Genomic DNA, 12,122 nt, shown 5'->3' on the forward strand with positions numbered 1-12,122 from the left:
CGATAGAACAACGGACTCAGGTAAGAGGACTGTGCATCTATATTAATGACTCGTGGTGTACCAATGTCACAGTAGTTGATAAACATGCCCCGATGTGGAATTTTTGCTGCTAAAATGCAGACCATTTTACTTACCGAGAGAATTCTCTTCTGTTTACATCTGTGCTGTTTACATACCTCCGGACGCCAATGCTAAGCTAGCATTAGCTAGGCTACAGGATACTGTAAACAAATGCCTGGCGGCACATCCTGACAGTATTTTTATTACGGCGGGGATTTCAATCATGCCGACCTAAAGACTGTACTTCACTCTTTCCACCGAAATGTGAAATGTGCCACCAGAGGGAGAAACACACTTGATCAGGTTTATACCAACATAGCCCATGCTTATAGAACCACGGTGTACCCCCACCTAGTTCTATCAGATCATGTGTCACTCCTCCTGCACCCTTGGTACACACCAAAAATCTGATCCAGCAGACCCGAAGCCAGGTCTGTCAGGATCTGGCCTGAGGACGCCATCCCTAAACTCCAGGACTGCTTCAGCATCACAGACTGGGACATTTTCGGTGGCCTGGGAGTGCTGACACGTAGGTCTCTGGACATTTTCTTTCTCTCAGTGCTCGACTATATCACTTTCTGTGTAGACATTGTTACAACTTGGAAGCAGATCCGTGTCTTTCCAAATGTTAAACCCTGGATGACACAGAACATAAAATCACTATTACGAGCCAGGAATGCAGCGCATAGATCAGGTGACACCAACGCATACAGTGCAGCGAGATCAGACCTGAAAAAGGGAGTCAGATCTGCTAAGCTGTCATACAAAAACCGCATTGAAGCCCACTTCAACAGCGCCTCAAACCCCCGTCAGGTGTGGGAGGGTGTCAGGGCTATATCGGACTACAAGGGAAGAACATCCCCCCCTGTCAACGGCAGCGCCCCCCTAGCGGAGGAGTTAAACATCTTTTATGCACGTTTTGACAGGGACAACAAGGACCCGGTGTCGCCCCCTCTCCCCTCTGACGGCTCCACCATAGTCCTGAGCACTCATGAGGTTAGACTCAGTCTACAAAACATCAACACAAGGAAGGCGGCGGGGCCTGATGGAGTCCTGGGACGGGTGCTCAAGGACTGTGCGGCTGAACTAGCCCCAGTTCTCACCACCATCTTCAACCTGTCTCTGGGCTCATCCTGGGTTCCCGCATGTCTTAAAGCAGCTACAATAGTCCCGGTTCCAAAGAAACCTAAAGTCACAGGCCTGAACGACTACAGACCTGTGGCACTCACCCCCATCGTCGCAAAATGCTTTGAGAGACTGGTCATGAAACATATAAAAGCCTCCATACCGCCATCATTAGACCACAACCAGTTTGCCTACAGGAAGAACAGGTCAACAGAGGATGCTATTGCCATTGTGTTGCACACTCTGCTGGAACATCTAGAGCACAGGCACACATATGGTAGACTCCTTTTTGTTGACTTCAGTTCAGCTTTCAACACCATTCTACCCAACAAACTCTACAGTAAACTGCACAAACTCGAACTGAACACCACACTATGTAACTGGATCTTGGACTTTCTCACAAATCGCACACAACATGTCAGGATTGGCAAGCACACATCCCCCACCCTGGCCATTAGCACCGGGGCCCCTCAGGGGTGTGTACTCAGCCCACTTCTCTACACACTTTTCACACACAACTGTTGTTCCTCCTCCCCATCTAACCTCATAGTAAAATTTGCAGACGACAAATTGCTTGGCCTCATCAGAGGGAATGATGAGACCTCATACAGGAGGGAGGTTGAGCAACTAGTGGAGTGGTGCGATGGTCATAACCTTGCTCTCAACCCCACGAAGACCAAGGAGATGATCATCGATTTCCGCAGGACTGGTGACCTCAGCCACTCTCCACTCCTCATTGGGAATGAGGAGATGGAGAGGGTTTCAAAATTTAAGTTTCTGGGCGTGACAATGTCTGATGACCTGTCCTGGGGGGTCAGCATTGCCTCTGCTGTGGGCAAAGCACAGCAGCGCCTTTTCTATCTTAGGAAGCTTAAATGGGCTAAACTCCCACAGGGACTGATGGCCAACTTCTACCACTGCGCAGTAGAGAGTGTACTCACGTACGAACTACTGGTGTGGTTTACTGGCTGCACCAGGGCAGAGAAGGAGGCCCTCCACAGAGTGGTCAAGGCTGCGAGGAGGATCACTGGAGCTAGCCTCCCAGATATCTCCACAGTCTTTACCTCCCGCTGCCTACGGCGTATAAATAACATCTTACAAGACCAGTACCACCCAGCAAACCATCTCTTTCAACTGCTGCCCTCTGGTCGAAGGTACAGATCCATCCAGTCCGGAACCAGCAGACTGACCAACAGCCTCTACCCACGGGCTGTCAGGATGCTCAACGACGAACATCAACTTGCCCCCCCCCCCCCCGCATCCCACCCCCGGTGACATAACTCCCACTCCCACATTACAGCAATAACTATGAACTGGACTTGCATTGCTGCACTATACAATATTTCATCCTTTGCAAGTCAACGCCCCCCCCCCCTCCTTCCATCAACTCACTGGACTGAAATATTTATATTTATTAATTTATTTTGCACTAGCACTAAATGCACTTGGGACAATGATGGTATGTTATATTGAGGACATTGGGACATTGATACTTTATTACTATATTACTATTATTATTGACATTATTATTTTGCACATGCTATATCTTATGTTTGTATGCCAGTGGTGATGTTCCTAACAAATTTTCGTTGTACCAACAATGACAAATAAAGATCTATTCTATTCTATTCTATTATATTTCCTCAAATGTGTTTTTTCTTCTTTTCCAAAAGTCTTGAAAAATTACTTAGGCAATTATCGTATGAGGCTAACGATAAGGGTAACATAATAGCAACATGTAAAATGTACTGTATGTTTTTTACAGAATAAAGATTATTTTCTATTTGCTTATAGATTTCTTTCAAATGATAAGACCTTACTATTCCAACAGGTCTTAAGGTTAAAAAGTGGTTGGTGTCTGACAGAACAAACCAGTGAAACCACACATAATAATTCAACACAAAAATCTACTCACGTCCCCACTCACACTCACATGTGATAGTGATTGTGGTGGAGGATTATATAACCACAACACAAACAACTAATTGTATGTGGTTAATAGACACACAACGCCTTTCTGCCTATTGTTCAAGTAAGCAGTGTGAAATAAGAGCTGCATGTACATATTAACATATTGGGCGCCAAAGACGAGTTAACTCGTTTTTGGCCGCCATGCGGTGAGCGCCAAAGACGAGTAAACTAGATTAGATCCTTTTTTCGATTTCTTTTATTCATTACAGGTTCACGGACCTATGTGTTACCATAGGAAATCATTCTGAGATCCCTAGAGTGCAATACCGGCCGCATCCTGCTAGGTGGCAGTATCGCCCACCCTTTGAAACCTTATTTCACACTGTGTGTCACATCTAATTCCGTCCGGGCGGAGAATTTAGACCAAGCCAAGTAAATTGCTTCATCCGATCACTTCGAACCGCGTTCAGCACATTTGAGGCATATCTTGTGCCACTTTATGTCAGGGACCAGATGGACATCAATACTGGAAATTGCGATCAGACAATTGGAATATTCTTTTTGGATTAACCCCGATCAAAGGTAAGGACTATCTGACGTCAATTCCACCTTGATCCTACAATGATTTCATATCAATCCAGCTGATCAGCGTGTGTGGTGTTCAAAACGAATGCCGTTACTGATCAGAGCATCAAAAAATTACCCCCCCCCCCCCTTTGATGCATTCATGATGAAACATAATACCTATTATATAGATTTGATTTGGAAATAGTAGCATGTCCAGGCGAAACGCCAACGACTTTAGCAAAATTCACATAGCGCTCTATCCTGTTAAGCTGTAGCCCTATTTTCAGAAGTAAATGGAAGATTGCTCCACTTCTACAAGGTCAATTTGCATGTTCTTGGTATCTAGGGACCTGGGGGTATGTATTCCCAGTGTCACAGATATTGTGTCTGTTACTAGACTTGAGTAAATTGTAATAAAAAAAAGGAGAATATAAATAATGATTTTATTTTGCATCTGTGCCGGTGAATAACACCATGAAAACATTGAGGTTCTTTTGATTACGCTCATTGAGCTCATTCAGCACTTTCTTGAGATCAAGTGTACAAATAATCTAAGCAAATGAATAAAGGGAAGATGATTAAACAGAAGGATTTGTAGACTAGATACAGTAATAAATTATAATCCATTTTAATTATAAATTCATATTTGACCTTGAACTTGACCTTGAACTTGACCTTGACCTTATTATGCCAAATCATACATTTATGGATAGGGGAAATGCTCATCTTTCCAATGGCAGTGTTAAATCTGGATTTAGTCATTTCCTCACGGTTTTACGGTAAAATAGATATAATTAGAATTTTTCTGATAAATTCTTATTTTCGGTAAATCTTATAAAACATCGGTAAAAATGAAAATATACACTTTGACTACTGTTTTGATGGGGTTAAGGTCTTTACTCTTGGATACATTTGAAAAAAAAACACAACATTAACCTCTTAACATCCAAGGGCCCCCTCTTGAGGACGATTTGCGACGCGCCACTTTGCCGACCTCTAGCGGCTCGGGTGTGCATTTCTGTTAATACAATATATAGATTTTATTAAAGAATTAAAGCCCTATTTGTTGCCTGTCGATTGCCGTTTCAGGTGACAAAATCCGTCCAGCGGTTCTCGAGTTACATGCCGATATGTATGTATAGCTCCGACAATCATTTGGCGATCTCTAAAGATCTCTTTTTTGCATGTTCGACGGGAGATAGTGACTGGCAAATTACCATAGTATTGTCTCCATAGCTATAATATAGAATATAGATATAGCTCTGCAAACATAGTGATGCACAGTTAAAATAGGCAATGGAAAGCTGGCCCATTGACTACAGGATGAGGATAATAGCTGGCGCTCAATCTGTTAACGTGTAAAAGTAAACAAAAAAGTAAATAGCACTATATTTGAAAATATTAAAAATAGTATTTTACCTTTTTATAATCCTCCACATTGTCCAGATGCACCTCTTGACAGATGCAGAGATTGAGGAATTTCTGCCACTCCCCTCGTACGTCATCTCTGTGAGCCTGGGAATTTAAGGGTTAAACATCAGCATCACAGAAGCACCATCAGTACTGGAGACGCATGATGTATTACTGGCAGCATCGTCAATATTGGAATAGCCAAACTAACATAAAACATCTATCAGGTCAAATAATTATTCTGGCAGGCGTTACAGCAGCCAAAAAGCTGATAGCTATGAGATGGAAAGAACCTGAGAAACTCACAATAATTAATTGGTCTCTGAAATTGCTGGATGTTATTTATTTGGAGATCTCGACTTCTCGTGTAGTTGGGGTGGGACAGTCAGGTATTAACTCATTCCCTGCCAACAACGATTTAATACGTGTTTGTCCGCCAATCGAATAACGCCAACCACGTATACAGTATTTATACGTTATTTGATCGTTATTTATTTTATTAGCTATTTCCATTCATAAATCATCCAGGAAGGCTGTGTAACCATATGGAATGACTCTGAAATCGCAAAAGTACAATACCGCCGCCTGGTGGTATGCGGCCGATGTTGCACTCCCTTTGTGACTCTGTGTATGTGGCTGTGTATCATTGAAATTCATCCGGGTGGAGTTTTCGAGTAGCCTGGACCGAGGGGTCTACCCGATCGCATTGAATCGCTTTCAGGACGCCCGATTCATTATGCTGTGGGGGGTTATGTTGTGGCCCAAATGGACATACAATCTAGCAGATGGCAATCAAATAATTGGAATATTCTTTTTGGAATCTCATCGGCCACAGGTAAGAGCAATTTAACGTCAATTTCAGCTTGGTTGTGCCTTGTTTTCTTAGCCATCGCCCTGATCAGCGTATGCTGTTGTACTAACGAATGCCGTTATTGACAATCAATTAATCAGAAACGACCCCCTCCCCCCTTTCATGCATGCATGATGGAACATAATATACCGATCATAAATTAGAGATGACCCGATCCGATCACGTGATTTTCCGAAGATCGGGATCGGCAAAAAAAAATTAAAAATCTGGATTTTTTTTTTTCATTTTTTTTCATTTTTTTTTTCATTTTTTTTTATTTTTTTTTCATTTTTTTTTTTTTTTTTTTTTTTATTCAACAAACATGACCGTGTTCACGTCTTAAACTCATACTGAGGCCTTGGTTTTGGTTTTAAATTGCATATCATCATTCATTTATTTATTGTCACACAGAGCAGAAGAATTTTGCCAAAACAAACCAATAGTATCCAGCTGCAGAACGGCAGACCAGCCACACTCTCAGACCCAAATAATTTTAATTTTTTTTATCCCAATTTCTCACATTACATTCACCCTGAATGTTGACGTTATCCAGGTGAAAAATTTACTTCATTCAAGTGAGGCATTGCAATCCTTGACATAAATCATTTGATGTATAATTAAATCAAAGGAAATGCGTTTGGGTCTGAGAGTGTGGCTGGTCTGCCGTTCTGCAGCTGGATACTATTGGTTTGTTTTGACAAAATTCTTCTGCTCTGTGTGACAATAAATAAATTAATGATGATATGCAATATAAAACCAAAACTAAGGCCTCAGTATGAGTTTAAGACGTGAACATGGTCATGTTTGTTGAATAAAAAAATTAATAAAAAGAAATTATTAAAAAAAAATTATTATTATTATTATTATTTTTTTTTATCGGATCGGGAAAGATCGGTATCGGTAGATACTCAAAATCACATGATCGGGATCGGATCGGGAGCAAAAAAACGTGATCGGGACATCCCTAGATCATATGCATTTGAATTTCTTATTGTAGCGTGTATAGGGACGAAAGGCCAATGGATTAAGTATAATATGCGTTGCGGCCTATTACTAGCCTCCCAGGAATTACCCTAAACCGCTCTGAAACCATACTTATATTCACCACGGTATAAAATGGGAATGTATGGATGGAAAAAATATTCCTTTTTCAAATCTTGAACGATAGATACTCTATGTCAAATGGGCCATAGTATTGCATCCATAGCTATAATATTTAAATAGTTATAGCCCTGCAAACAAGGTGAGCGACTCCCATCGTTTACAGCGGTGGCGGTAGCTACTACAGGATGAGGCTAATAGCTGGCAGTCAATGTGTTAAATTGTGGACCGCGGCGGCCGAGGAGGTCAAAGGCACAATGTAGTGGCGGAGTGGGGGTGGGGTGTTGGTCCTGGGCGATCCGGCGGTCTTGGGGGGGGGGGGGGGGGGATGTCTAATGTCTTTTGTGTTGTTTTAATTCTTTACTTGGTATTTTGTATTTATTATTTCGTATTGTCTTGTCATTATTATTATTGTTGTTATTGTTGATGTTGTGTTGTTATGAAAATTGAAAATAGATTTTGTTTTTTTATAAAGAAATTCAAAACATCTATCAGGTGACTGTGCACATTACAATATTTCATAATTCATACAAAGGGTACATGGATTTCCCAAAACAATTATGAAATGTAGAGACTTGTGTGGGACTGAGACAGGTATTGGTGTTCTAGTGTTTGCTTGGCTGGATCTTGAACTCTACCTCTATTGTAGAGCTGGCAGGGTGCTTCAGCTCTATCAGTCTGTCTCCGTCATCCTGGAGTCTGTTCACCTCACTCTCATGGGACAGTAGGCTGTTGTTCTTGAAGTTCTGATTGAGGTAAATTCAAAGAATGATTATTGACACATCCCAATACAAAATAATAATTACATTTCTGAGTCTAAACAATTTGGGGTTAAATATCAAAACACTACAATCTCAATTAGTTACCGAAAAAAGATCCCCACGTGTTCAACTTTAAGGATAACTTTGTTAACCAACTGCATTTGAACCTTGGGTCTCCAGTGTGAGAAATCAAACATGTTCACTAACAAAGCCTGAATCCTGGTCAAGAGAGATGTTTATTTCTACAGGACTACTCACCTCATACTGTCTGCGGATGTCTGGCGGGTCTACCATGTGATCGCTCCAGTCCTGTTTCTTGATCTTGTCCTGTTCTTCTCCTAGATAGACCAGCTCCTTCTGGCAGCCCTGCATGTAGTCGTACAGGCTGCTCAGGTAGTGCTTGCGCCACTTGGAGTTGTCCTGTGGAATATAAGTACAGTATGATATTAGGAGCTGATGATATTATGATCTACCGGCTCGGGGCTGCATTCTTCGCCAATCATGTAATATACCGTTCGAAACTTGAATTTGCCATCTTTCGAACGCCACCTCACTCGACCAATTCTGTGCCTCGGTTCTCGCGTTACACGATATGTCAGGCGAGCGTTTTTTTACAGGCCACACGTCAAATGACCACGTCTGACTGTATACGCTCGAGAACTGACCAATCACCGCTGATGGCGAAAATTATTGGTCAGCTTCCAACGATTTTCATAATTTTATTGGAGGAACCATCAGAACTCACCAGCAGGTTAGTGTATTGCTTCTTGAGGGCTGTATATTGCTCCTAAAAGACAAGAACAACAGAATCACAACTTGCCAACACATCCTGTAAGTGTAAAAATCCTTTGTTATACAACTCTTAATAAAAGGATAAAAGGATTTTTTTGTGTTCATGAAGCACTACTAGAGAACTGAGGAAAGCTTCCTCACCTTGCTTCCAGCGGAGCCCGGGCTGAGCTGTGAACCGTAGGCATCAATCTCCTTGTGGAGAATGTTGTGTGAGGCAATCTGCTTCTCCAGGTCTGCCATGGCGGGGCCATATTCCTCTTTGTTCACCTCTTTCTAAGAACATACACACACGCCAGAAGGATTAGTATATGAGATTGATAGATGGATAAAGGAGACAAATGTATTTGCGCAATCATAGATTGTTAGTGGGAGAGAAACACAACTACTGTGTTGTGTAGTGTGAGGTCAGCAATGCAATCAGACATGTTATGACATTGAGCAGTCTATAGCTCTGAGAGTTTCATTTTCTCAGAGGAGAGTCTGCACTTATCCCACTTATTTATTTAGTTACTAAATATTTAGGGGCCATATGAAATATGAGGTATCCTACAGTGGGCACACTTCATCTGAACACAGTTTATCTCTTATGTTATAGTGAAGCTATGGTCATGTGACCTAACCAATGATTCTACATCAGTAATCCTATGGTTGCTTTCGTTTACTTTGCACCATCTTGCATTTCCAATTGAGTTAAACTGGATGCTTAATACAAGGAGGGGCTGTAAAATGTCCGCAGGTGGGTGATATGTTAAAGGGATGGAATGTTAAAGGGGAACCCAAAATAAGAATTCAAATATGTAATTTCCATGGCCCAGGAACGTTCAATCAATACCACATGAGCTACTCTCTGCCAAAGCCAGAAACCAGAGAAGTAAGACAAAAAAATCTGGAGCTGCTCCATTGGCAATGAATGGCAGACTGAATTTGTGGACCCACAGAATGTTAGATTTATTCTATAGTAGTATTCTCAGTTCTGAAACAGAAAATGTACCCATAATACTCAGAACATTCCCCTAGTTATTCTCAGTGACACTGTATAACATCTTTCCCAATGAATAGTCTATGGAGCAGCTTCAGACTTGATACTTGATGACATCACATGTTTGAGTTTTATCACTCTAAACAGGTCCTACAGTGTCGCCATGTCTTATGTTTAGGTTGCAAATCTTAATAGTGGATAGTTCAATAGTGGAACGCCCTACCCAAAGCTGTAAAGGAATGTGAATCCCTACCCACATTCAAAACCGCTCTTAAAGAGCACCTACGGGAGGCTGCAATATATTTCTCTCCCACCCACCCACCCCCTCCAAATGTACAGTCTCCTCCCCACCGTATGTATATTTCTCTCCCACCCACCCACCCCCTCCTAGTGTACAGTCCCCTGACTCCCCTCCCCATCATATGTATATACTCTGTCAGGATCTATGGGTAACAGTACTGTATATTTGAATACCGTATATGTCACAAATGTATCAGTACTAAATACCTGTATGTCCCTATGCTATAAATGTCATGTATGTTGAGTATGTCATAAATGTCAATATGAATTGAAAATGGGGGACCCTGATGTAAACAAGACAAACGTCTTTCTCTGGTCTGCATCCCCTTAACAATTGTGTGTATTGAGCCGTACTGTATTGTACCCATTCTGCAATCTGTTAAATAAAGTTTTCATTCATTCATTCACAAAGAAGATGTTCTTCTACTGTATAATAATGTGTTGGCCAGGAAGGATTCGGTCCTAATCTGCCCCCTAGTGGCTAGACTTTTCAATCCTCCAGGTATATGCGAAATATGCAGACAAGTTATGTGATTGTGAACAATGGTCCTCATTCTCGAACATGTTCGTAAGTACCTTTGTAAATATCTTGGTAAAAAGTTTGTACTAACAAATGTACAAAAATCCTCCTCCGGATTCCTGAAAGCATGAAACGGTCTCCGTAAGTGGCCAAAATTATCGCAGCTGGGTTCCCATGAATTAAAAACATCACTCATTCTTAAACTGGAAGCGCGTTCTTGTACCCCTGAATTTGCATACAGACATGCTCCGCCAGGGCCTGTGCAAAACGGAAGCGAGAGGGTCAGCATTGCATCTGCTCCGTGCTGACCCCCGTATTCAACAGGTAGCGCGGAATCGATTTACGACTGATCAATATTAGATTAGATTCAAATGTATTGTCATTATACAGCACAATAGCCCCTTCCGTGACTGCAATGTGCAAGCCAGGGGCTTTTGAATACGCAGTCACTCGCAGCTCCATAGTAGCCAGGCTAATTTGGACCACCAAACACTGCTTAAAAGCTCGGGGTGGGTCCGAAATATATCAGATATAAATTTCAAAGGTACCCAGTGTTCAATTAGGGTTTCACACACACATACGGCGGGGTTTGAAAGCTCGGAGTTGCTAATAAACATTTTAAATAATTTTTATAAAACGAGTGGTACTCACAGAGCGAGCCTTGGCAAAATGGCTTCTTCTTCTACTGCTTTTGTGACATGCCTGGTGTGTCCAGCAATCACTGCGCTCTCTGTGAGTACCACTCGTTTTATAAAAATTATTTAAAATGTTTATTAGCAACTCGGAGCTTTCAAACCCCACTGTATGTGTGTGTGAAGTCCTAATTGAACGCTGGGTACCTTTGAAATGTATATCTGATATATTTCGGACCCACCCCGAGCTTTTAAGCAGTGCTTGGTGGTCCAAATTAGCCTGGCTACTATGGAGCTGCGAGTGACTGCGTATTCAAAAGCCCCTGGCTTGCACATCGCAGTCACGAAAGGGGCTAACAGCACAAGTACAATACAACATCCAACCCCAGAGTGCAAATGTAACAGTAAAGTACAATAGTAACATACAATGCACAGGTGATGAAACTGGTGTGTGTGTGTGTATGTACAGTATGCATCGTTAATAAGCTATAGATTTATATGGAATTCATTCATCTATTCTTAGTCTATTCCATATATCCGTGAAATTGGTTGTAGTTCCTATTCATTTAGTTTGCAGTGTGTATTGCTCACGATGCCTCATTGAGTCATGACTATAAATGCAAAACGTAATTGTTAATGATACAAATATTGTCGTATTATAATTATTTAATTCCGAGGATGTCTGTAGAATCGACTTGAACACAATCACCAACTATTTCTCCCAAAGAAAGCTGTTAAAACCACAGGCGCACACCTGTCTGTCCGACTTACGACTGCCTTTTCGAGTTCGTAATTCCTACATAGATCCTACAACAAATTTACAATACGAAGCTGTTAGAGAATGCCGAATACGTTTGTAAATCAAGTTACGAAGGAATTCCTTGGTAACTTTCACGTATGTCTGTTCGAGAATGAGGACCGTCACCATTGTCGTATTTATTATAGTTATAATTATTTAATCGTCTGTGGAATCGAAGTGACGGCAATCCCCAAGGACTTGTCCCAAAGAAAGCTGCACGGGTGCACAAACTCGGGTGCACGTCAATACATCGAGACGTAGTTGTATTTATTATCATTATAATGATTTAATTCTGCGGATGTCTGTGGAATCAAA

The 12,122-nt window shown here is 41.6% G+C and overlaps 1 protein-coding gene across 1 annotated transcript in view; it reads right to left on the reverse strand.

The window, feature by feature from the left end:
* evpla (envoplakin a) overlaps window positions 1-12,122 on the reverse strand; it is a 68,500-nt gene that overhangs the window by 27,387 nt on the left and 28,991 nt on the right. Inside the window, exons 5-9 of the mRNA XM_084319373.1 lie at window positions 8,719-8,850; window positions 8,531-8,572; window positions 8,044-8,205; window positions 7,663-7,770; window positions 5,083-5,178 (exon numbers count right to left, since the gene is read on the reverse strand). Of these exons, the coding sequence (XP_084175499.1) occupies window positions 5,083-5,178; window positions 7,663-7,770; window positions 8,044-8,205; window positions 8,531-8,572; window positions 8,719-8,850 (540 nt within the window). The remainder of the gene's footprint in view (window positions 1-5,082; window positions 5,179-7,662; window positions 7,771-8,043; window positions 8,206-8,530; window positions 8,573-8,718; window positions 8,851-12,122) is intronic.

Source organism: Notolepis coatsorum, assembly GCF_963971535.1.
Source record: "Notolepis coatsorum genome assembly, chromosome: 7".
In the NCBI taxonomy this organism is placed as follows: Eukaryota; Metazoa; Chordata; class Actinopteri; order Aulopiformes; family Paralepididae; genus Notolepis; species Notolepis coatsorum.